General features: G+C 44.3%; 1 protein-coding gene across 1 annotated transcript in view; it reads right to left on the bottom strand.

Annotated features, from left to right (window-relative positions):
- The window catches only part of POLRMT (RNA polymerase mitochondrial), a 189,004-nt gene that overhangs the window by 23,443 nt on the left and 138,948 nt on the right, over window positions 1-26,613 (bottom strand). The window contains 3 exon segments of the mRNA XM_068234056.1: window positions 2,889-2,955; window positions 2,958-2,986; window positions 26,542-26,594. Coding sequence (XP_068090157.1) covers window positions 2,889-2,955; window positions 2,958-2,986; window positions 26,542-26,594 — 149 coding nt within the window.

The raw sequence follows: 26,613 nt of genomic DNA, 5'->3' as shown, positions 1-26,613 counted from the left end.
TGGGAGCTCAGTCTGGGCAGGAGGAGGAGGAGGAATTACTAGCCAGAGTTTTCAGAGGAGGAGGGGGGGGGGGGGGTTAGTTTTTTTTGCTCAAGATGCAGATAAGCCTGCCTCTGTGTAATGTTTACAAACAACATGACTGCTGTCATTGTATCACAGGAAGAAATAATCATATTCTATTAAAGCTGTTTGCAGCTAGATTTGCTGTGTAAACTATCTAACCTTTAGATAAGATGTATAGACAAGTTACTTGTTATTGTTTTTTTATCTCGGATCCACTTTACCTTCCACAGTCATGACAAATTGTTGTGGGAAGAGGATACCTTGATCCAGCCAAGGCTGGTAGGATGAAGGGAGAAAGGGTTTAAAAGGAACCTGAAGTCAGTGGGATATGGAGGCTGCCATATTTATTTCCTTTTAAAAGAAGCTCCACTCCGTCATCAGCTTCCCAACGGCGATCGTCTCTAGGAGACTATTAGATGGCGAAACCGATGTCTAATAGCACTAAAGCGATCCGCTGTGATAGGCTGACTGGGGGAGGGAGGGAGGGAGGGAGGGAGGAAGCAGTTAAAAAATAAAATAGGTTTATTTATTGTAAAAAAAATTCTACAATAAATATTTATAAAAAAAACCCCAAACATCCTGGGAGCTATAAGAGCGTAGAAACAGAACGCTCTGTTGGTGGGCAGAAGGGGGGGGGGATCACTTGTGTGCCGAGTTGTGCGGCCCTGCAGCAAGGCCTTAAAGCTGCAGTGGCCCATTTTGTAAAAAATGGCCTGGTCACTAAGGGGGTTTAAGACTGGGGTCCTGCAGAGGTTAAGAAATACAAGTTGCCTGGCTATCCTGCTGATCCTCTGCCTCTGATCCTTTTAGCCACAAGCCCTAAACAAGCATGCAGCAGATCAAGTGTTTCTGACATTATTGTCAGATCTGACAAGAGTAGCTGCATGCTTGCTACAGGTGTGATTCGGACACTAATGCAGCCAAATAGCATATAATATATATATATATATATATATATATATATACACACACCCGTATTTCGCGCCGTATAAGACGCTCCGGAATATAAGACGCACCCAGGTTTAGAGGGCAAAAACCAGGGAAAAAAAATACTAAACCTGGTACGTCCATATTCCAGGATCGTCTTGTACATGTACTTCTGTGTGTGCTCCTGTGCCCCCCATATCCTCATGTGTCCTTCTGTGCCTCCCATGTGTCCTCCTGTGCCCCCATGTGTCCTGTGCCTCCCATGTGTCCTCACGTGCCCCCCATGTGTCCTTCTGTGCCCCCGTATCAGTAGCTTACCTCCGGCTTGAACTGATGACGCGCAGTTCAAAGCCGGTCACTAGAGCGAGAAGTGCCTGGAAGACGGACGTCTGCAGTCATCGTGGGCGCACTGCGGAGGTAAGCTACCGCTACTTATTCCTTCTCCCGGGGGGGGGGCCAGATAAGCAGGGGGGAGGCAGAGGAGGCTAGCGGGGGGCAGCGCAATGATCTAGGATCAGCGCGGGAGCCTGCCAAAGGTAAGTTGCCGCCGCTATTAACACTTCCATCCGGGGGGGGGGGGCAGGAGACTCGGGCAGGCATGGGGAAGGCAGGCAGGGAGTCCCCAACATGGCGGCGGGTCGGCGGTTCGTAACGGCGGGTGTTATTAAGTTGGGGATTCCCTGCCTTTGCCGTATAAGACGCAGGGACTTTTTCTCCCCATTTTTGGGGGAGAAAAAAAATCAGCTTCTCTCCCCCCTGTCGGACTTGTCTCCCTGTGTCTGGAAGGCTGCCAAGTTCTTCAGTGTTGTGGTTCTGTGATGCATCTCCCCCCTCCAGGCCCCTCTCTGCACACTGCCTGTGTGTAATTTAGATTAGGGCAGCTTCTCTCTGCTCTATTATCTTTTACAAGCTGGATAAATCGTCCTTTGAGCTGGCTGGGCTTTCACATACTGAGGAATTACATACGGGCAGAGTTGTCTGCCCTCTGCAGGAAGAAACAGCCAGACACTTCAGTGGATGAGAGCTGAAGGGGGAAAGAAACACACAAATTATCTCTTGAGATTCAAAAGGAAGGCTGTATACAGCCTGCTTGTGTATGGATGTATTTTCTATGTGTGGACATACTGTACATCAACCTACTTCCTGTTTTGGTGGCCATTTTGTTTGTTTATAAACAAACTTTTTAAAACTGTTTTAACCACTTTTAATGCAGCGGGGAGCGGCGAAATTGTGACAGAGGGTAATAGGAGGTGTCCCCTAACGCACTGGTATGTTTACTTTTGTGCGATTTTAACAATACAGATTCTCTTTAAGGACCACAGGCTTAAACCCCCCTAAAGACCAGACCATTTCTTACAAATTGGGCCACTGCATCTTTAAGGCCTTGCTGCAGGGCTGCACATGTTAGCACACAAGTGATTCCCCCCCGCTTTTCTGTCCACCAACAGAGCTCTCTGTTGGTGGGCGAGGATCACTCCCAGGATTTTTTTTTTTAAATAAATATTGATTTAATTATTTTTATAATAAATATGCCATTTATTTATTTATCACTACCCTCCCTCCCTACCCCAACCACCCAATCAATTTGATTGGCTGTCAAAGGCTTCAGCCTATGACAGCGGATCGCTGTAGTGCCTCTTAGGGGGGACAGCCGTGTCACATGGCGTGCAGTCCTGGGGGCAGAGTTTGCAGGGGATTGAGACTGATGATGGGGCTCCACTCCATCATTCTGGCGCAATCCCTTGGAAACTCTGCCCCGAGGACTGCACGCCGATCGGCGTTGGGCGGTCCTGGGGCTGCCACCGCATCTGCGCCAATTGGCGTGGATCAGTCTTTAAATGGTGTATGTTTGTGTATATATATATATATATATATATATATATTCAATTCTGTCTTACCTGTAACAGTGTAAGGCAGTGAGCATCATATGCGTAGAATCCAAAGAATGGATGAAGTTTGGGGGAAGGCATTCTTCTGTTTCAGGGTATCAGGTTTCCTAAGATACAAATTGACAATACAGGTTAATGTAAAGATTATGAGACCCTACTACATTACTACAGAGGGGATGGCAAACGGTTACAGGTCAAGCAGCAATGCAATGTTGAATAAGCTAGAACCTACGAAGAATCATTAGGAAAAAGTTAGGAGTAATAGGTAATCACCACTCCATTACATTATGAGCCAACACAACCAGTACACTTCTTGGGCTGTTTACTGGTATTTAGAGCAAACAAAAATCTGTATTTGTTATCCAGCAATATACAGTATAGACTACGGCTTTTGCTACGTCTCAAATAATGTGTAATCGTGACAACCACTCCGTCTCCAGTACTCCCTTGGCAAAGGTGCAATGGTGCTACTCCATTTTGGATCGTAAAGATCATTTATCAGACATATACAGAGGTAACTTTTTTCTGATGTTGGTTCTGTACATCATCACAATGAACTTTAACCATCTAAGGACCACAGGCTTAAACGTCCCTAATGCTGGGAATACACGGGTCGATCTGGCGGCCGATTAGCCACCGGATCGACACCCACCGCGTCCCCGCTCATCGATTACCGCTCGTCCCCCCGGCGCTCCTTATCAGCTGCTCGATTCCCTGCCATTGTCCGCGGGGATCGAGCGGGCGGGGGTCGAGGGGCTTGATCGGGCCAGCTGAATATTATCAGCTGGCCGGATCAGCTGCTCGATACACGGTACAGAAACGTACCGTGTATCCCCAGCATATAGACCAGGCCATTTACTGCTAATCAGGCCACTGCAGTTTTAAGGCCTTGCTGCAGGGCCGTGCAATTCAGCACACAAATGATTCACCCCCCCCCCCTTTCTGCCAACCAAAGGACCTCTCTGTTGGTGGGCAATGATCGCTCCCAGGATTTTTTTTTAAATATAAATATTTATGTCATTTATTTATAAATACATTCTTTTTTATTTTTACTATATACCCTCCCTTCCTCCCCCCGGCAGCCAATCACTGTGATCGGCTGTCATAAGCTTCAGCCTATGAGAGTGGATCACCCCTGAGCCTGCCAGGGGGACAGCCGTTTCACACAGCTGTCCCCAGTACAGTGCAGCCTTAAAGAGAATCTGTATTGTTAAAATCGCACAAAAGTAAACATACCAGTGCGTTAGGGGACATCTCCTATTACCCTCTGTCACAATTTCGCCGCTCCCCGCCGCATTAAAAGTGGTTAAAAACAGTTTTAAAAAGTTTGTTTATAAACAAACAAAATGGCCACCAAAACAGGAAGTAGGTTGATGTACAGTATGTCCACACATAGAAAAATACATCCATACACAAGCAGGCTGTATACATCCTTCCTTTTTAATCTCAAGAGATCATTTGTGTGCTTCTTTCCCTCTGCAGCTATCTTCCACTGAAGTGTCAGGCTGTTTCTTCCTGCAGAGTGCAGACAGCTGTGCCTGTATGTAATTCTTCAGTATGTGAAAGCTCAGCCAGCTCAGAGGACAATTTATCCAGCTTGTAAAAGATAATAGAGCAGAGAGAAGCTGCACTAATCTAAATAATACACAGGCAGTGTGCAGAGAGGGGCCTGGAGGAGGGAGATGCATCGCAGAACCACAACACTGAAGAACTTGGCAGCCTTCCAGACACAGCCTGACAAGTCTGACAAGAGAGAGATAAGTTGATTTATTACAGAGATGGTGATAGTAGAACGTGCTGCAGTAAGCCAGAACACATTAGAATAGCTTTTGGAACTTGTAGGATGATAAAAAACAGGATGCAATTTTTGTTACGGAGTCTCTTTAAATCGCAGCGCTGTACGGAGTAAAGAGACAGCGTTTTTTTGTCTAACAGTCTCCTAAAGGCAACTGCCGCTGGGAGGCTGATGGCGGAGCAGAGCTCAGTCATCCAAGCAGAAAAGCATGCACATCGGAGCGCAATCGCCTGCAAATACCTGCCCCAGGACTTTACGCCTATTGGCGTTAGACGGTCCAGGGGCTGCCGCCGCGGCCATCGGCGTGACGCGGACAGCAACAAGTTAAATGAAAGAACTCATGCAGACTTTCAGCTTTAATTCAGTGGGGTGAACAAAAAGATTCAAAACTACTGCATAAAAATGTGAAGCAACTAAAGCATTTTTATAACACAATCTTCTTTCTAATATGTGGTAGAAACCCCATTGCTGGCAATGCCATCCTGAAGTCTTGAACTCATGGACATCACCAGATGCTGGGTTTCCTCCTTTTTAATGCTCTGCCAGGTTTCACTGAAGTGGATTTCAGTTGCTGTTTGTTTGTTTGTGGGCCTTTCTGTCTGAAATTTAGTCTTCAACAAGTGAAATGCATGCTCAATTGGGTTAAGATCAGGTGACTGACTTGTCCAGTTAAGTATTTTCCACTTTAAGAAACTCTGGGTTGCTTTGGCTGTATGTTTCGGGTCATTGTCCATCTGTGTCATGAAACCCCAAACAATCAATGAATGCATTTAGTTGGATTTGAGCAGCCAGTATCTCTGAAAACCTCAGAATTCATTCAGCTGCTTCTGTCCTGTGTCACATCATCAATACACACTAGTGTCCCAGCCATGCACGCCCAAGCCATCACACTGCCTCCGCTGTGTTTTACAGATGATGTGGTATGCTTTGGATAATGAGCTGTACACCTTCTCCATAATTTGCCTTTCCATCATTCTGGTAGAAGTTGATCTTGATCTCATCTGTCCAAAGAATGTTTTTCCAGAACTGTGCTTTCCTTTTTTAGATTTTGTTTCTTTTTTTAGCAAATCTAGCCTTTCTATTCTTGAAGCTTATGAGTGGCTTGCACCTTGCAGTGCACCCTCTGTATTTACTTTTATGCAGTCTTAAAAGTGTTGTTCACTAGGTTGGCTGTTGTGAAGAGATTTCTCTTCACCATGGAAATGATTCTGCAATCATCCACTACTGTTGTCTTCTGTGGATGTTCAGGTCTTTTTGTGCTGCTGAATTCACCAGTGCTTGCTTTCTTTCTCAGGATGTACCAAACTGTTGATTTTGCCACTAGTAATATTGTAGCAAATTCTCTGATTTTTGTTTTTGTTTTCGCAGCTTACAGATGGCTTCTTTCACCTGCATTGAGAGCTTCTTTGACTGCATGTCTGTTCAAAGCAAAATCTTCCACATGCAAGCACCACACCACAAACCATGATATAACAACAGAATTGCCCACATCTGCCCACGAAATAGCCTTTGAGTCAATTGTTCAATTACTTTTGAGCCCCTGAAATGAAGGGATTGTGTTAAAAATTCTTGAACTGAATTAAAGTTGCATTTAGTTGCACTGAATTAAAGCTGGAAGTCTGCAATTCAACTGCATCTGAGTAGTTTCATTAAATTCACTGAATTAATGTACAGAACCAAAATTTAAAAAAAAATGTTGTCTCTGTCCAAATATTTATGGACCTAACTATATGCACAGAGAAAACATATCCTTGGAGTGGCAGAATCATAATCACTAAATGGGACGAATAGATACTCAGTGTCTTGCGAGACCAAATTTTAGATTAATACGTATTTATAAGAATGCAGATTGTGGGGAGTAGTAACTACCGTATTTTTCGGACCATAAAACGCACCTAGGTTTAGAGGACAAAAACCAAGGAAAAAAAATTATACTAAACCTGGTGTGTCCATGGTGCAGGGACATCTTTTGGAGCTTCTCTACCCAAACTATCTCTGTAATCCCCCGGCCCCAGTTACAGTAATACCCCTCTCAGTTATTGCAATGCCCCCCAATTACAGTAATACTGCCTAGTTACAGAAATCCCCTGCTCCCCACCCCATTTACAGTAATACCCCACCAGTTACAGTAATGCCCCACCAGTTAAATTCTCTGCTTTCCACCCCAGTTATACTAATCGCCCCTCAGTAACAGTAATAACCCCTAGTTACAGTTATCTCCCATTACAATAATAACACTCAGTTACGGGGGCGTGGCCGGAAGCTATGTAGAGCGGACGCGTTGGCTCTGAGCTCCCGCTGAGGCATCCTGCAATATCCTTTAATATTCGGATATTTCACTGTTTTTCAAGTCGAGTCCGGCTGGAATAGCTATCTGACTATCTCCGGAGCAGATGGATACTAGAGGTACCAAGGGGAAAACTGGAGACAAGGCCTCCGAGATCGCTGCGAAGCTCCGCCAGTTCAAGCGCGCCGGCCATGATGACGAGATGGGGGAGGAGACAACTGCGCCCGGTCCGACATTATCACAGATCATGGAGGCCATCACCGCTTGCCAGGGTAGCCTTTCTACTATCTCTACCACCCTTGAAGAGGTGAAGACGGATGTCTCCCTCCTTCGGCAAGATTTGCAAACCCTGCGTGCGCAGGTGGGAGACTAGGAGGCCCGAATCAGCGCACTAGAGGACAGCACTAAGCCACTACAGCCAGCCATTACTGAGGTCAGAGGGGACATACGCACCATGAAAACACGGCAGGAAGACCTTGAGAACCGCAATCGGCTGTCCAATATAAGGATCGTTGGTCTTCCTGAGAAGGCTGAGGGATCGGCTGCGGAGGATTTTACAGAAAAGCTGTTGATAGATTTCTTTGGGCGTGATCGCTTTTCATCTGGCTTTATAGTAGAACGCGCTCATAGAATCCCCGCCAAAATGCCTAAACCAGGCTCTCCTGCCCGCACATTTATTTTCAAATTGCTCAATTACAGAGATAGGGACACTGTCCTCCGTGCAGCGAGGGAGATGGGCGAAATTCCCTATGAGAACTGTGATCTTTCCTTCTATCTCGATTTTTCGATCGAGGTACAGAAGCAACAAGCTCAATTTGCTACTGTGAAACGGGCCCTGAGGGATGCTGCTCTTACTTATGCCATGATCTATCCAGCGAAACTTAGAATCATAGCGGATGGACAAACTCTGTTTTTTACAACCCCAAAGGAAGCTCGTGACTGGCTGGATTCTAGATCTAAGACCTCTCAGGAATCTTCACAAAGGGATGACTGATCTCTTCATTACTCCTTTGGCCTATGCTGAACTCTGATGTGGTTATATCCTGCTTTTTCCCCATTGGTGTAGGATTAGGCGGGTGTAGGATTTTTCTTTCTCCCCCCCTTTGCTTGCTCATTTACATATCCCTCCCCCCTCTCGGTGAGTCGTTTTCTCCACTGAGAGTTCCTGGGCTCGTAGTTAGGTGGTATTAAAGTAAGGTTAGCCCAGAGGGTGACCCTGGTAAAGATTACTATTTGTTTTTTCATGTTCTTTTTCTTGTTTTGGTTTAAAGAGAATCTGTATTGTTAAAATCGCACAAAAGTAAACATACCAGTGCGTTAGGGGACATCTCCTATTACCCTGTGTCACAATTTCGCCGCTCCTCGCCGCATTAAAAGTGGTTAAAACAGTTTTTAAAAGTTTGTTTATAAACAAACAAAATGGCCACCAAAACAGGAAGTAGGTTGATGTACAGTATGTCCACACATAGAAAATACATTCATACACAAGCAGGCTGTATACAGCCTTCCTTTTGAATCTCAAGAGATTATTTGTGCGTTTCTTTCCCCCTGTTCTCATGCACTGAAGTTTCAGGCTGCTCGTTTCTTCCTGCAAACAGCTTTTCCCTTGTCTGTAATTCTTCAGTATGTGAAAGCCCAGCCAGCTCAGAGGACGATTTATCCAGCTTGTAAGAGAGAAGAGAGAAGCTGCTCTAATCCTAAATAACACACAGGCAGTGTGCATACAGGGGCCTGGAAGGGGGAGTTCATAGCAGAACCACAACACTGAAGAACTTGGCAGCCTTCCAGACACAGGCTGACAAGTCTGACAAGAGAGAGATAAGTTGATTTATTACAGAGATGGTGATAGTAAAACGTGCTGCAGTAAGCCAAAACACATTAGAATAGCTTTTTGAACTTGTAGGATGATAAAAAACAGAATGCAATTTTTGTTACGGAGTCTCTTTAAGGGTTGTGTGTGGTCTACCTTGCCCTCTCCCCCTCTTGCTCTCCAATGTATAGTTATGTTTTATGGATTTGATGTCTTCTGAATGTAAGATCATTACACACAATGTCCGAGGGCTTAATGACCCAATTAAAAGGCGCAAAGCTTTCCATCAGTATGCTCAGGAACATGCCTTTATATTATTCTTGCAGGAAACGCATTTAGTACATAACCGTATTCCTTCTTTCTTTGACAGAAGGTATTGCAGGGGATACTTTTCCACATTTTCTAGGAAAGCCAGAGGGGTTGCTATATTTTTCGCTAATTATATTTCATTTGATCTACATGACTCCTACAAGGATCCAGAGGGTAGAATTTTGATCCTCAAAGGTACCCTGGACGGCAAATTAGCAACGCTTATCAACTGCTATGCTCCAAATGCTTCACAAACAGAATTCCTTAAAAAACTTACCCCTCTAATTGAAAAATTTATATCTCCCCACATGATAATTGCAGGAGATTTTAATTCTGTTGCTAATCCTACTTTAGATCGTTCTACTCTTTCCCCCTTTGCTCATAGTTTTCCTAGGAGACTTTCTGGGGTTCTGGCAAAGGCGCAAGTCATAGACATATGGAGAGCACATAACATTGGCTGTCGCCAGTATACATTTTATTCTCATTCACGAAAATCATATGCTCGCTTAGACTACATTTTTCTTTCTTCTGTGATTGCTTCAAATTCCGTAACATCTGACATTGTCTCTTGCGCCTGGTCTGATCACCGCATGGTCTCGGTTGTACTTAGGGGTTTTGGTTTGCCTTACCACCTTAAATATTGGAGGTTAAATGACACTCTGATTGCAGATCATGCTAATCGCTCATAAGCAGCTGCTGAGCTGGAGAAATATTTTCTTCATAATGATGAGGAGAATACCCCCCCTGCGCTTAGATGGGCTGCCCACAAACCTGTTATTTGTGGGGTTTTAATTAAAAAGGCGATCTACGCTAAAAAACAAACAGAAGCCAGCTAAAATTCTGGCCTTGTCTAGAGAATTAGACAGTTTATATAAACAACACTACCCTAATCCAGATCCAAATATTATGCAGTTAATTAATCTCAAAATAACTGAGATAGATTCTATTTTGAATGTAACTCACTCAAAAGCTTTAACATTTTCAAAAGCAAAGTTTTTATTAAGAGGCAATAACCCCTCAACACAATTTGCCCGTAAGCTTAATGAATACTACAAACCTCCTCATACCTATAAACTTAATAATAATAATGGTTCTGTGGAAACTTTGCCTTCCAGGGTAATTAATATCTTCGAAGAATATTATGCTAAATTATTAGGTCGTGCTCCCCCTTTGGACTCAGCCGCACTAGATTCTTGGCTTTCCCCTCTTTAATGGAAGATCATCTTGAAATTCTGAATTCTCCTTTTACCATGTCTGAGGTTCAGGCCACAATAAAATCGCTCAAATCCTCTACTGCTACAGGTCCAGACGGGTTTACCCCTCAATATTACAAGAAATTCATGGACCTTTTATCCATTCCCCTCACTGAATTATTTAATGACATCCTTAAGGGAGGTAAGTTTCCCTCTGAAATGTTAGAAGCATCCCTTACCCTTTTACCTAAACCAGGCGCGGACCATTCTAATCCATCCGGATTTCGCCCAATATCAATACTTAATAATGATATAAACATTTTTGCCAAGATCCTGGCCGTGCGGTTGGGTTCAATTGTGGCGCATCTTATTGGGGTTAATCAAACTGGGTTTATTCCTGGGAGACAGGGTGCCGACAATGTGAGATTAGCAGTCAATATTATCCAAGACGCTGAACTTCAAAACAATAGACTTTTGATGCTGGGGTTAGACATAAGAAAGCATTCGATTCGGTTGGTTGGGAATATTTATTCACTGCATTACAAGCTTTCGGTTTTAATGGTCCTTTCCTTACTGCTATTCTTTACCTATATGATAATCCCTCAATTATAATTTGTATACCGGGTGCTTCATCCTCTAGTATAGGTCTTAAGTGTGGCACGAGGCAAGGCTGCCCGTTGTCGCCTCTCCTTTTTGCTCTAGCCTTGGAGCCATTGGCTGTAGCAATACGTCAACATCCGGATCTATCGGGATATGGGCCAGACAATTGTAAATTAGTCCTATACGGGGATGATGCCCTTTTATTTCTAACCCGACTTGTCACCACCCTTCCTAATTTATTTGAGCTCCTTCATCTATTTGCATCCTTTTCAGGAGTTCAGGTGAATACCTCAAAGTCCGTTGCAATGCCAATTAATCTTCTTCCTCATACAATTAAACTACTGGAGGCTAATTTCGACTTTAAGTGGAATAAGAACACATTCAAATACCTTGGTGTCAATCTTACGCCACAATTCCGCAACTTATTTGCAGCAAATTTTCCGCCTCTTTTTCATTCTTTGAACAACATGCTCAAAAGTTGGTCACAATACAAGGTCTCATGGTTGGGGCGTTGTTTGGCCTGTAAAATGATTCTGCTTCCTAAATTAATATATTTATTTCGCATGTTACCCCTTACTATTCCTAAAAAAGTGCTAAGTCCAATGCAATCTCAAATTAATAAATTCATTTGGAATTCTAAACCTGCTAGAGTAAGAGCACAGGTTCTATATAGACATCCACTTCAGGGCGGAATCAGCCTCCCTAATCTTTGGTATTATTATCTTGCTTCGAAATTAAATCAAATTTTGGATTGGGGTTTATCAACCGCACAACCCCTCTGGTGGAAATTTGAAGTAGAAACCATCAAACCATATTTCTTATCTCATTTGATTACGGTGGTGACAAGTCGGGACATACCTTCCCTTTTTAAACTAAACAAAATTGTAGCGACTTTGGCCAAATTATGGGTTGATCTTGCCCTAAAACTTAAATTAATAAATCTTCCTTCTTCAAAGTTATCTTTTTTGGGAACCCCTAGGTTTCCCCCTGCTTTTCACCACCCAGTACAATTTGGATGGTGGATTGATAAAGGGTTAATTACTGCCTCTCGGTTTTGGTTTGGTAGTGCTTTTGTCCCCTTTCAACATTTAAGATTTAGCTTGGATATCCCGCTGAGGGAGGCTTATAGGTACTGCCAAATTAAACATTTTTATACATCTATATTTTCATCTCCACCATCTCAGGATCTTACTACCTTTGAATCTTTATACTTTGGTTCCACTAGGCAAAAAGGGACTATTTCTATTCTATATGCCCTTCTTAACTGTAGGCCTGATGAAGAAAAATTGGCATATATGAGGGCCTGGGAGCAAGATTTGGGTTCCCAGTTATCTGATGTACAATGGTCTTCCAGCTGGGAGGCGGTTGCTAAAGTAATTAAATCTAACATTTTTAAAAGACACCCCGGTCAAATTATTATTTAGGTGGTATCTTACTCCTGCCAGACTGCATACATTCTATCAAGCGGTCTCTCCTGACTGCTTTCGCAGGTGTGGGGGCCCTGGGACACTATTGCATATTTTCTGGGAGTGCCCGGTTGCAGACCAATTTTGGACTGCTCTACAGTCCTTATTCTTTGAAGTGGCAAAGATCCCAATATCTCTTGATCTTTCCCAGGCCATCCTGTATGTATCAAATGATTCGGTTCCAAGGTCATGTCAGGTATTTTATAGATATTTGTTATGTGCAGCACAATGGTCCATTGCTTACAGATGGAAAACACTCACACTTGATATAGACCTGGTGAAGCACCGTCTGGACATGATTAGGTTGATGGACCGGATATATTATTCAAGTATTGAAAATTTAGATCGCTTTAATGTAATTTGGGAAGATTGATCGATATACAGAGGCAATCATTGAATGATAAAGGTGGTTACCCTTTTCTTTTTATTTTCATACGAATTGTGCTTTGGAGATGTGGAGGGGGGGGATGAGGGTTATAAGTTTAAATGACCATACACTGTGTTTAATGTTGTTGAAACGGCATACTAATGTGGATTACTATATACTGTTGTACTGTAAATTGAGGAGTGATATGTATACATATTTTCTGGCAAATTTTATATTCGGAAGTTGCATTTTTGACTACTCTGTATTTGGCAATGATTTATTATGGCTTGATTGGTTATCCTATTTGCTATATACTTCAATAAACCTCTTCATTAATATAAAAATATAACACTCAGTTACAGTAATACTCCCCCAGTTAAAGTAATCCTCTGCCCCCCACCACAGCTACAACAATAACCCCCAGCTACAGTAATCCTATGCCTTCCACCCCAGTTACAGTAATCCCCAGCCCACCACGTTAGTTACATTACACACATTGGATTATCTACTGCTTCCTCAGCCCCTGGGTGTGGTCATGAGAATTAATGGAGGTCGGAGGTCACCATCTAGTCAAATCAGTGATGACGCAGTCTGGCTTGATTTGTGGGTGTAGCGGCAGCATGGCTCTGGCGAGCCGCATGGAGAAAAATATGAAGAGTCAGAGCAGATCTCCAGACTGTTCGGGACGACAGCGGTGATTAGGCGGAACAGCACTATGCGGGAGGTGGCAGCAGTACTACAACACCGACAGCAGCTTCCTCTGTGCAGTCAGGAACAGTGCTCGGGACGACAGCTGTGTTGAGGCATAACAGCGCTATGCGGGAGGTGGCAGTGGGGGTACAGCCTGGGTTCAGCAACTTCTTCCATGTGCGTCTGGACGTCTACGACAAGACGAACAGCACTTGCTGCATTGGCCGATGCTTCCTCCACAAGCACAGGGACTCCCGTCTGTGTATGGAAGGGTGCAGCGGCAGGGCCACCCGGGGTTCAGCATCTCCTCTGTGCTTTCCGCATCAGGAAGATCCTCACCTAAAAGCAGAAAAAGCCCTCCAGCCAGGTCCAGCACCCTGCCTAGCGAATCCCACACTGCAACCAGCACGATTCACCTGGCTCTCGGAAATAGGTATACAATGGGGGCTGCAGATGGACTGACTTCTCCTACCTGTCTGGTTCAGTTGCGGCGGGGATTATTATTATTTATTGAATTTATAAAGCGCCAACATATTACGCAGGGGAGCAAAGTAGACAGTACTTAGCGATGGCCAAAATTTACTATTCGGACCATAAGACGCAGGGACTTTTAGTCCCCACTTTTGGGAGAGAAAAAGTGTGATCGACGTTAGTTCTCCCCCCCCCCCCCCATTACGGCTTTATCAAGGTCTTGTTAATGCCCCAATGGGGGGGACAGGGGACGATCGTCGACTTTTTCCTCTGCACCTCTCTGTGATTTGTACCTATGTGCTGCAACACTGCTCTTGGGATGTGATAGGTATTTGTACTTTTTTTTTTTTTTTTTTTTTACAGCTTGGCTGATTGACTGTCTTTTAAGAAGATATTGGAGTAACGTTTTGAAGTTCTTATTATAATAGCGAGCTGCTCCATATTCTGGATTCCTTATAGTAAAACTGCTGATGGTATCTGCTCTTTTTCTGGATGTTGCACCGCTTGGATAAGGGTTTTATTCACAGGCAGTACACATTGGTGTGCACTCACTTCTGAACTCTTTTGATCAAGTACTCAAATAAGTTATAGGCTGTGCTCATACAGAAATGTGGGACTCTTCATAACATTTAGGCTCCCTGCACACTGCAAATCTGATTTGCGATTCTGATTCAAGTTCCGATTCGCAATTCCGATTTTCCCTGAATGCAATCAACAGAAAAACGGAGGAAAAAACGCAGCATGCAGTAACGATTAAAAATCGGAATTGGATGTAAAAACAGATTAAAAATCGGAATCCAAATCACATGCAGTGTGCAGGGAGCCTTAACTAAAATAATTTTTAGTCAGCTGCAACAGTAAGTCTTTGAAGTGTAACAATGTATGCTTCTTTTCTAGCACTGTTCATATTTTTATTTATAGGTTTAGTTCACGTGTCTCTATGTCTCCTAGCACACTCACCTGCAGACAAGAGGTTAAGTATTGTGCAGGCAAACGATATGTGCATGAATTGTAGTTAGAAAAGATCTGCACACCCATAGAAATTAAGTATACAATAAATCCAGGGTGCTAGGTCTAGTAAATCGGGCCAGATAGCCCTAATATCACAGTAAAAGCTAAGTAGGCCAGCACACCAAAATGCTATTTGCAACAAATTTGTATTGAAGCATAAAACATATATGTTACGGCCAGAACCCGAAGTTTGGCCACTTCTAGTTCTGGACAACCACTTCAGGTTCTGGCCGAACAATGTGCTAAGTGGCTGCTTCGCTGCGGCCAATGTGAGAAATGGAATTATTCCTGTAACATTAATGTATCTTCTGGCCGCAGCAGCCAAATGTATCACAACTTAGTTAATTTAATGCAATTTAGCCGGCGGCAATGTAACAGATCAAGCCGCCGGCTTTTGCTCTGCCTCTCTCTCCTCTCCCCCCCCCCCCCCTCTCCTTCTCTTATGGGCATCCGGCGGGGACACGCGCGTCCCCGAGAGTCGTTCGTCGCGCCAGGAAAGCAGAGCGGGGAGGCTGCAGACATGGATTCTGCCAGCACCCGCTCTGCAAGAACGGCAGGATTCCCCTGCCGCGACAAACGACTCCGGGGGGGACACGCGTGTCCCCACCGGCTGCCCATACGAGAGCGAGAGAGGCGGGGGGGAGGGGGGAGAGAGGCAGAGAAAAAGCCGCCGGCTTAATTGCATTAAATTAACTAAGTTGTGATACGTTTGGCCGCTGCGCTGCAGCCAGAAGATGCATTAATGTTACAGGAATAATTCCATTTCTCACATTGGCCGCAGCGCAGCGGCCGATTCGCACATTGGCCGGCCAGAACCCAAAGTGGCCGGCCAGAACTAGAAGTGGCCAAACTTCGGGTTCTGGCCGTAACATATACAACAGTATAGATCCAGTGATACAGAGTCAAACAGTGATACTCTGCTATTGCTGGGTGACTCCTACTTAAAGGGAACCTTAACTGAGAAGAATATGGATTTTTCCTTTTAAAACAATACCAGTTGCCTGACTCACCTGCTGATCCCATGTCTCTAATACTTTTAGCCACAGCCCCTCAACAAGCATGCAGATCAGGTGCTCTGACTGAAGTCAGACTGGATTAGCTGCATGCTTGTTTCAGGTGTGTGATTCAGCCCTTACTCCATCCAAAGAGATCAGCAGGTGAGTCAGGCAACTGGTACTGTTTAAAAGGAAACATCCATATCCCTCTCAGTTAAGGTTCCCTTTAACCATTTGTATACCAAACATAGGCTATAGTTAAGCAAAGGTGCAAACAGGAATGTCCATATACAGCATAATGCTTAGAGCATAATGCAGGAGCAGCACAATACAGTGAGAGATCACAGCAGGGTCCTACACGTTCAAAGTTCATCACCCTGACAGCGCAGTTTCAGACCTGCGTCCGCTCGTGACCAGTGAGTCACAGAGGTTCCTAGAGTGCCGAAAGGCGCAAATAGGCTGTTCATGAAAAATGTGGGATAGAGCAGTATCACTGCTCAATATGGGCCAGGGGTTTCTCACAATCTTTTTGGCCTGTAAAGATAAAGGAGAATAGGTTAAGACCACAGGGATGCGGGATTGCTCAATTCTAGGATTAAATTGCAACAAAGAGGATCTGTCCTGGCTAGGAGGCCAGGGCCATGCTGGATAACTATATTGAGTGAGGTTATGGTCCTGAGACACTCAATAGGGCCTTAAGCAGAGTTGTACAATCACGCGTAGACTGAACAACCATGGGCCCAAGTGCAGATGTAGAGGAGGGAAACCGTTACAGGGAGGTGAAGCTGCTGGGCGCGATTCCAACCATGCCGAGACATCAGAGGCAGAGTCGAAGAAATGCGCTTTCTATTCACAATCACTCGTAAACGATCTGGAAACATCATGGCATACTTAAAGTCAAGTTGCCAAAGCTTACGCTTAACTTATTGGAAGCTTGACCGGAAATATCCTCCACATTATCTAGACGTATATTTCCTTTTTCACGCACGAGGCTGAGAACCGTGTCCCGGTCTTTAAAGTGAAGCAATCTACTGATTAATGTGCACGGAGGTGCTCCTTGGATCGGGACCCGAGCAGTAATGCGGTGGGCACGTTCAACAGAGAATGTGGCAATGAAGGCCTCAGTGCAATATTGCGAAAGAAGTCCTCCAGAAAGCGCGTGGGGTCCGACCCCTCAGCCTATTCAGGCAGGCCTACCAGATGAATGTTGTTCCGATGAAGCCTGTCCTCCATGTACTCTTGACGCACCACCATAGCTTTTAGCTGCGTCTGCATGACTCGAGTTTCTTGTGGAACAGGGCAGAAGACATCATCAAGTAGCAAGATGCGGCGTTGGACTCACCCACTTGTTCTCTCAGGTTACCCAGATCGGTACGGAGTAATTGCAGCCTTCGCCTCGTCCACCTTGACCAAGAGAGTATCTGTCAGGGAAGCGTGCACAGCAGTGATACCCTCCAATATGCGCGCTGTGTCCAGATTAGTATCCTCCTCATTCAACCGGGCACCATCTTGGGTGGCGCGCCTGAACTTGTCCAGAGGGCCTATAACTTTGTCTTAGTCTTTCTCCTTTTTATGGGATGCTTTCGGGGGCATTTCACCATAATTCCGTGCAGATAGGGAAGGGGAAAAGGGAGATGGGTCTGGCTGTGGTCTAGGATCACCCAGTGAGAAGGATTAAGTAGGATTATAGCAGCCTGGAGGGAGAGCTCTGGAAAACGTGTCCCCTCACACCAAACTTTGAAAGAGGACCTGAACTCCGAACTTCCTCTCTGCTCTAAAAGATAAGCAACAGCGTAATAACCTTTAAAGAGACTGTAACAACATTGTCAGCCTTATTTCTTCTATCCTATAAGTTACTATACCTGTTCTAACGTGGTCTGGATTACTGCAGCATTTTCTAGTTGCACCGTCTCTGTAATATATCTAATCTTCTTTTCTTTGTCAAGTTTTGTCAACCCAGGGAGGAAGTGGCTGCCTCTGCTGTGATAGGGGCAAGTTATGCACGCTCTCTGCACACCCCCTCCAGGCTCTGTGTGTGTGCTTTGTTTATTGCAGCTTGTGAGGCTGAGGGGGGAGGGAGCTGCCGCCTGTCACATGCTGAGAAACTGTGACTAATCCCAGACTGGAGTGCAGATAATTCACTATGTAATAAAAACTTGTATACTGTAACATGAATATATATATATATATATATATATATATATATATATATATATATATATATATATATATATATATATATATATATATATATATATATACATATATATACATATACACACACACATACATCACTTCCTGGCTAGCAGCCATGTTTTTTGTTTGTAAACACTGTTTAAAACTGACGATTAAAAGCCAAGATCGCCGCGGGGAAGGGCGGAAACTACAAATAGGGACCCAGGAGCTCACAGTAACTCGATTGGTATGTTTTTTTATTGTACAAATCGGACAGTACAGATTCTCTTTAACCACTTGAGGACCTAGGGCTTTCTACCCCTTAAGGACCGGCCACTTTTTTTCCATTCAGACCACTGCAGCTTTCACGGTTTATTGCTCGCTCATACAACCTACCACCTAAATGAATTTTGGCTCCTTTTCTTGTCACTAATAAAGCTTTCTTTTGGTGCTATTTGATTGCTCCTGCGATTTTTACTTTTTATTATATTCAGCAAAAAAGACATGAATTTTGGCAAAAAAATGATTTTTTTTAACTTTCTGTGCTGACAGTTTTCAAATAAAGTAAAATTTCTGTATACATGCAGCGCGAAAAATGTGGACAAACATGTTTTTGATAAAAAAAACCCCATTCAGTGTATATTTATTGGTTTGGGTAAAAGTTATAGCGTTTACAAACTATGGTGCAAAAAGTGAATTTTCCCATATTCAAGCATCTCTGACTTTTCTGACCCCCTGTCATGTTTCATGAGGGGCTAGAATTCCAGGATAGTATAAATACCCCCCAAATGACCCCATTTTGGAAAGAAGACATCCCAAAGTATTCACTGAGAGGCATAGTGAGTTCATAGAAGATATTATTTTTTGTCACAAGTAAGCGGAAAATGACACTTTGTGAGAAAAAAAAAAAAAAAAAAGTTTCCATTTCTTCTAACTTGCGACAAAAAAAAATGAAATCTGCCACGGACTCACCATGCCCCTCTCTGAATACCTTGAAGAGTCTACTTTCCAAAATGGGATCATTTGTGGGGTGTGTTTACTGTCCTGACATTTTGGGGGGTGCTAAATTGTAAGCACCCCTGTAAAGCCTAAAGGTGCTCATTGGACTTTGGACCCCTTAGCGCAGTTAGGCTGCAAAAAAGTGCCACACATGTGGTATTGCCGTACTCAGGAGAAGTAGTATAATGTGTTTTGGGGTGTATTTTTACACATACCCATGCTGGGTGGGAGAAATATCTCTGTAAATGACAATTTGTTAATTTTTTTTACACACAATTGTCCATTTACAGAGATATTTCTCCCACTTAGCATGGGTATGTGTAAAAATACACCACAAAACACATTATACTACTTCTCCTGAGTACGGCGATACCACATGTGTGGCACTTTTTTGCACCCTAACTGCGCTAAAGGGCCCAAAGTCCAATGAGTACCTTTAGGATTTCACAGGTCATTTTGAGAAATTTCGTTTCAAGACTACTCCTCACGGTTTAGGGCCCCTAAAATGCCAGGGCAGTATAGGAACCCCACAAATGACCCCATTTTAGAAAGAAGACACCCCAAGGTATTCCGTTAGGAGTATGGCGAGTTCATAGAAGATTTTATTTTTTGTCACAAGTTAGCGGAAAATGACACTTTGTGAAAAAACACAATTAAAATCAATTTCCGCTAACTTTTGACAAAAAATAAAATCTTCTATGAACTCACCATACTCCTAACGGAATACCTTGGGGTGTCTTCTTTCTAAAATGGGGTCATTTGTGGGGTTCCTATACTGCCCTGGCATTTTAGGGGCCCTAAACCGTGAGGAGTAGTCTTGAAACGAAATTTCTCAAAATGACCTGTGAAATCCTAAAGGTACTCATTGGACTTTGGGCCCTTTAGCGCAGTTAGGGTGCAAAAAAGTGCCACACATGTGGTATCGCCATACTCGGGAGAAGTAGTACAATGTGTTTTGGGGTGTATTTTTACACATACCCATGCTGGGTGGGAGAAATACCTCTGTAAATGGACAATTGTGTGTAAAAAATCAAAAGATTGTCATTTACAGAGGTATTTCTCCCACCCAGCATGGGTATGTGCAAAAATACACCCCAAAACACATTGTACTACTTCTCCCGAGTACGGCGATACCACATGTGTGGCACTTTTTTGCACCCTAACTGCACTAAGGGGCCCAAAGTCCAATGAGTACCTTTAGGATTTCACAGGTCATTTTTGTTTCAAGACTACTCCTCACGGTTTAGGGCCCCTAAAATGCCAGGGCAGTATAGGAACCCCACTAATGACCCCATTTTAGAAAGAAGACACCCCAAGGTATTCCGTTAGGAGTATGGTGAGTTCATAGAAGTTTTTATTTTTTTGTCACAAGTTAGCGGAAATTGATTTTAATAGTTTTTTTTCACAAAGTGTCATTTTCCGCTAACTTGTGACAAAAAATAAAATCTTCTATGAACTCACCATACTCCGTACGGAATACCTTTGGGTGTCTTCTTTCTAGAATGGGGTCATTTGTGGGGTTCCTATACTGCCCTGGCATTTTAGGGGCCCTAAACCGTGAGGAGTAGTCTTGAAACCAAATGTCGCAAAATGACCTGTGAAATCCTAAAGGTACTCATTGGACTTTGGGCCCCTTAGCGTACTTAGGGTGTAAAAAAGTGCCACACATGTGGTACCGCTGTACTCAGGAGAAGTAGTATAATGCGTTTTGGGGTGTATTTTTACACATACCCATGCTAAGTGGGAGAAATATCTCTGTAAATGACAATTGTTTGATTTTTTTACACACAATTGTCCATTTACATAGAAATTTCTCCCACCCAGCATGGGTATGTGTAAAAATACACCCCAAAACACATTATACTACTTTTCCTGAGTACGGCGGTACCACATGTGTGACACTTCTTTGCAGCCTAGGTGCGCTAAGGGGCCCAACGTCCTATTCACAGGTCATTTTGAAGCATTTGTTTTCTAGACTACTCCTCGCGGTTTAGGGCCCCTAAAATGCCAGGGCAGTATAGGAACCCCACAAGTGACCCCATTTTAGAAAGAAGACACCCCAAGGTATTCCGTTAGGTGTATGGCGAGTTCATAGAAGATTTTATTTTTTGTCACAAGTTAGTGAAAAATGACACTTTGTGAAAAAAAACAATAAAAATTAATTTCCGCTAACTTTTGACAAAAAATAAAATCTTCTATGAACTCGTCATACACCTAACATAATACCTTGGGGTGTCTTTTTTTTCTAAAATGGGGTCACTTGTGGGGTTCCTATACCGCCCTGGCATTTTACAGGCCCAAAACCGTGAGTAGTCTGGAAACCAAATGTCTCAAAATGATTGTTCAGGGGTATAAGCATCTGCAAATTTTGATGACAGGTGGTCTATGAGGGGGCGAATTTTGTGGAACCGGTCATAAGCAGGGTGGCCTTTTAGATGACAGGTTGTATTGGGCCTGATCTGATGGATAGGAGTGCTAGGGGGGTGACAGGAGGTGATTGATGGGTGTCTCAGGGGGTGGTTAGAGGGGAAAATAGATGCAATCCATGCACTGGGGAGGTGATCGGAAGGGGGTCTGAGGGTTTGGCCGAGTGATCAGGAGCCCACACGGGGCAAATTGGAGCCTGATCTGATGGGTAGGTGTGCTAGGGGGTGACAGGAGGTGATTGATGGGTGTCTCAAGGTGTGATTAGAGGGGGGAATAGATGCAAGCAATGCACTGGCGAGGTGATCAGGGCTGGGGTCTGAGGGCATTCTGAGGGTGTGGGCGGGTGATTGAGTGCCCTAGGGGCAGATAGGGGTCTAATCTGATAGGTAGCAGTGACAGGGGGTGATTGATGGGTAATTAGTGGGTGTTTAGGGTAGAGAATAGATGGAAACACTGCGCTTGGGTGGTGATCTGATGTCGGATCTGCGGGCGATCTATTGGTGTGTGTGATCAGTTTGCCCGCAAGGGGCAGGTTAGGGGCTGATTGATGGGTGGCAGTGACAGCGGGTGATTGATGGGTGGCAGTGACAGGGGGTGATTGATGGGTGGCAGTGACAGGGGGTGATTGACGGGTGATTGATGGGTGATTGACGGGTGATTGACAGGTGATTGACAGGTGATCAGGGGGATAGATGCATACAGTAAACAGGGGGGGGGGGGGGTCTGGGGGGGGGGGGGTCTGGGGAGAATCTGAGGGGTGGGGGGTGATCAGGAGGGGGCAGGGAGCAGGGGGGGGGGGATAAAAAAAAATAGCGTTGACAGATAGTGACAGGGAGTGATTGATGGGTGATTAGGGGGGTGATTGGGTGCAAACAGGGGTCTGGGGGGTGGGCAGGGGGGGGGGGGGGGTCTGATGGGTGCTGTGGGCGATCTGGGGCAGGGGGGGGGGAGAAATCAGTGTGCTTGGGTGCAGACTAGGGTGGCTGCAGCCTGCCCTGGTGGTCCCTCGGACACTGGGACCACCAGGGCAGGAGGCAGCCTGTATAATACACTTTGTAAACATTACAAAGTGTATTATACACTTTGTATGCGGCGATCGCGGGGTTAACATCCCGCCGGCGCTTCCGTATAGCCGGCGGGATGTTGCGGCGAGCGAGCGGTGACAGGCGCCGGCGGAGGATCGCGTCACGGATGACGCGATCGCTCCGCCCATGCCCTTAAATGGACCGCCGCCTCTGTGGGTGAGGCCGTCCTGAAGGGCTCCACTTCCCCGCCGCCCCTGTGTAGTGGGCGGTCGGGAAGTGGTTAAAGGAAAACATTTCCTTGTTACAGCTTATAGAGCTCCTGTAGAGATGCTGCAGTGTGGTTACTTCCTGGTATTCTTGGAGCACAGAAAGGGTTAACTTCCTGTGTTTACAGATTAGCTCACACCTGGGCAGACAGTTGACATCTCAAATTACACTGGCTCATTACTTTCAGAGAAGAAAGAATTAGACAGGCTGTTCTCTTTAAACACACACACAATGGATTTCTCCGTTCTCCTCTCCTGTATAAGAGTTCAGTTCCACTTTAATCACTCTCAAAATAATGTCAGTGCAATTTTAGCGAAAACCACCTATCATGTATAAATGTCAGAAGCAGTAAAGAAAATGTCCCATGCAGATATTCAGCAGCATTTACTGGTACATATATATGGGACAGCAGTAATTTTTACACTACAGCCCACGGAAATGGTATGAAGCAGCTACAGCAAGTACGTTACTAAAAACTGCAGGTACAGAGCATAGCATGTGATTACGAAGGCAGCCTGTAAGAATGGTGTCACAGTGGTTAGCACTCTTGTTCTGCAGCACTAGAGTTCCAGGTTAAACTCTCAAATAGGGCAGTATCTGCTTGGAGTTTGCATAGTCTCTCTGTGCTACTGTGAGTTAACTCTGGGCATTCTGGTTTCCTCCCACATCCTCAAATTAAACTAATAAACTTGGTCAACTCTCCTTAAAAATGAATGTTACACTATTGTGTGGGTCATCGCACTACGGATATTGTACTGAACTTCTCTAATGCTGGGTACACACTATGAGATTTTATGGTCGATTTACTGTCAGATCGATTATTTCTAACATGTCCGATTTGCTTTCCGATGGATTCCCAAGCATTTTCTGACCGATTTCCGTTAATTTTAATAGGAAATCGATCGGAAAATGCTCGGAAATCAAATCGGACATGTTGGAAATAATCGATCTGACAGTAAAATCGACCATAAAATCTCATAGTGTGTACCCAGCATAAGGGCCCGTTTCTGCTAGAAGCGGTGCGATGCGGCTACATAGCCGCATCGCACCGCGGGTATGCTGAAACACATGCACGGCAATGGAATTGTTTCCACTGCGTGCATGTTGTGCGGAGCGATCCGAGAATCTGGAGCATGCTGCAGATTCTCGCACGGCCGCATTCGCGTCCCATCACTACAATTGACTTCCACATCGGGAGATGTGGAAGTGACGCGGGAGCCGGCGAAAGTTGTGCGTAGCTGCATCGCATCACTTTTGCCAATGGAAAAGGGCCCTAAGAGATAACTAATGATTTTGTAATGCAATGATGAAGAGGTCAGTACTACAGAAATGCATAATCATTTTACAATCCATCATAATAATATACAGTGGGTTGCTAAAGTAGTCGGCCCCCTTGAAGTTTTCCACATTTTGTTATATTACTGCCACAAACATGAATCTATTTTATTGGAATTCCACATGATAAACCAATACAAAGTGGTGTACACGTGAGAAGTGGAACGAAAATCATACATGATTCCAAACATTTTTTACAAATAAATAACTGCAAAGTGGCGTGTGCATAATTATTCGGCCCCCTTTGATCTGAGTGCAGTCAGTTGCCTATAGACATTGCCTGATGAGTGCTAATGACTAAATCAGGGGTAGGGAACCTATGGCTCGGGAGCCATATGTGGCTCTTTTGATGGCTACATTTGGCTCACAGTTGGGGGTTGATTCTCTAAGCTACACTGCTCAAGCAGTGCAGCTTCGTGTGGCAGCGCAAGTGACATTTTCAAAGTAGGCACGCTATTGCTGTAGCATGCACTGCTAACTTACTCACTTTACCCCAAAACTAACAGCCGCTCCAATTTTCCCACCCTGGATCCTGTCAGATCCAGTGACTTTGTAGAGTGAGATTCCCGCCCTTTGATTGGCCCATTAGGCTGCCTGTCACTTGACAGGCAGCCTATTGGGCCAAAGTGCGGTGATCTTGTCCTACAAAGTGAATCAATCCCTAAGTCAGCTAGCTAATTGTACAAGCTGTATTTCTCCTCTCTGGCTCTTGGGGAAATTGCTGAAACCCAAGAGAAGCTGAAGACGTGTCGGACGCTTCTGCTGCCCAGAGGATCAACTGTATACACATCACCATGGCAATAAGGCCATGAGCCCTCTGCTGTGCATGCGCACTGTCCCATATTGTACGGCTTTTAGGGGAATATATGTTAAAATATGTGACTTTTATGGCTCCCTCAGCCAAAAAGGTTCCTGAGTCCTGGACTAAATAGTGTGCACCTGTGTGTAATCTAATGTCAGTACAAATACAGCTGCTCTGTGAGGGCCTCAGAGGTTGTCTAAGAGAATATTGGGAGCAACAACACCGTGCAGTCCAAAGAACACACCAGACAGGTCAGGGATCAAGTTATTGAGAAATTTAAAGCAGGCTTAGGCTACAAAAAGATTTCCAAAGCCTTGAACATCTAACGGAGCACTGTTCAAGCGATCATTCAGAAATGAAAGGAGTATGGCACAACTGTAAACCTACCAAGACAAGGCCATTCACCTAAACTCATAGGCCGAACAAGGAGAGCGCTGATCAGAAATGCAGTCAAGAGGCCCATGGTGACTCTGGACAAGCTGCAGAGATCTACAGCTCAGGTAGGAGACTCTGTCCATAGGACACCTATTAGTTATGCACTGCACAAAGTTGGCCTTTATGGAAGAGTGGCAAGAAGAAAGGCATTAACAGAAAGCATAAAAAGTCTCGTTTGCAGTTTGCCACAAGCCATGTGGGGGACACAGCAACCATGTGGAAGAAGGTGCTCTGGTCAGATGAGACCAAAATGGAACTTTTTGGCCAAAATGCAAAACGCTATGTGTTTGCGGAAAACTAACACTGCACATCACTCTGAACACACCATCCCCACTGTCAAATATGGTGGTGGCAGCATCGGGGGATGCATCTCTTCAGCAGGGACACGAAAGCTGGTCAGAGTTGATGGGAAGATGGATGGAGCCAAATACAGGGCAATATTGGAAGAAAACTTCTTGGAGTCTGCAAAAGACTTGAGACTGGGGCAGAGGTTCACCTTCCAGCAGGACAATGACCCTAAACATAAAGCCAGGGCAACAATGGAATGGTTTAAAACAAAACATATCTATGTGTTAGAATGGCCCAGTCAAAGTCCAGATCTAAATCAAATCGAGAATCTGTGGCAAGATCTAAAAACTGCTGTTCACAAACGCTGTCCATCTAATCTGACTGAGCTGGAGCTGTTTTGCAAAGAAGAATGGGCAAGGATTTCAGTCTCTAAATGTGCAAAGCTGGTAGAGACATACCCTAAAAGACTGGCAGCTGTAATTGCAGCAAAAGGTGGTTCTACAAAGTATTGACTCAGGGGGCCGAATAATTACACACACCCAACTTTGCAGTTATTGATTTGTAAAAAATGTTTGGAATCATGTATGATTTTCGATCCACTTCTCACGTGTACACCACTTTGTATTGGTCTTTCATGTGGAATTCCAATAAAATTGATGCATGTTTGTGGCAGTAATGTGACAAAATGTGGAAAACTTCAAGGGGGCTGAATACTTTTGCAACCCACTGTAAGTAATGTTGCCTCCAGTTTTCTGGATAAATAGCTTAGTGTTTCAATGTCATGAATCGGGATGTTCAATGAGATGCAAATGGTTCCAAGTTTTTACAGTATTATGCAAATTCTGCACACATTTTCATTATCTTGTATGAATTTTTGTCTCGCTGACAAAGGAAAAGAGAAAAAAAATTACTTACTCACTAACATCATTCAAATTTTTCATACACAGTGCCTGCAGTTTGCCTTGGAACTGAAAACAAGAACAAATA

Source organism: Hyperolius riggenbachi, chromosome 1 (assembly GCF_040937935.1).
Source record: "Hyperolius riggenbachi isolate aHypRig1 chromosome 1, aHypRig1.pri, whole genome shotgun sequence".
Taxonomy (NCBI): Eukaryota; Metazoa; Chordata; class Amphibia; order Anura; family Hyperoliidae; genus Hyperolius; species Hyperolius riggenbachi.
Note: the sequence above shows the minus strand (reverse complement) of the source record. Positions and strands in the feature narration are given on the sequence as shown.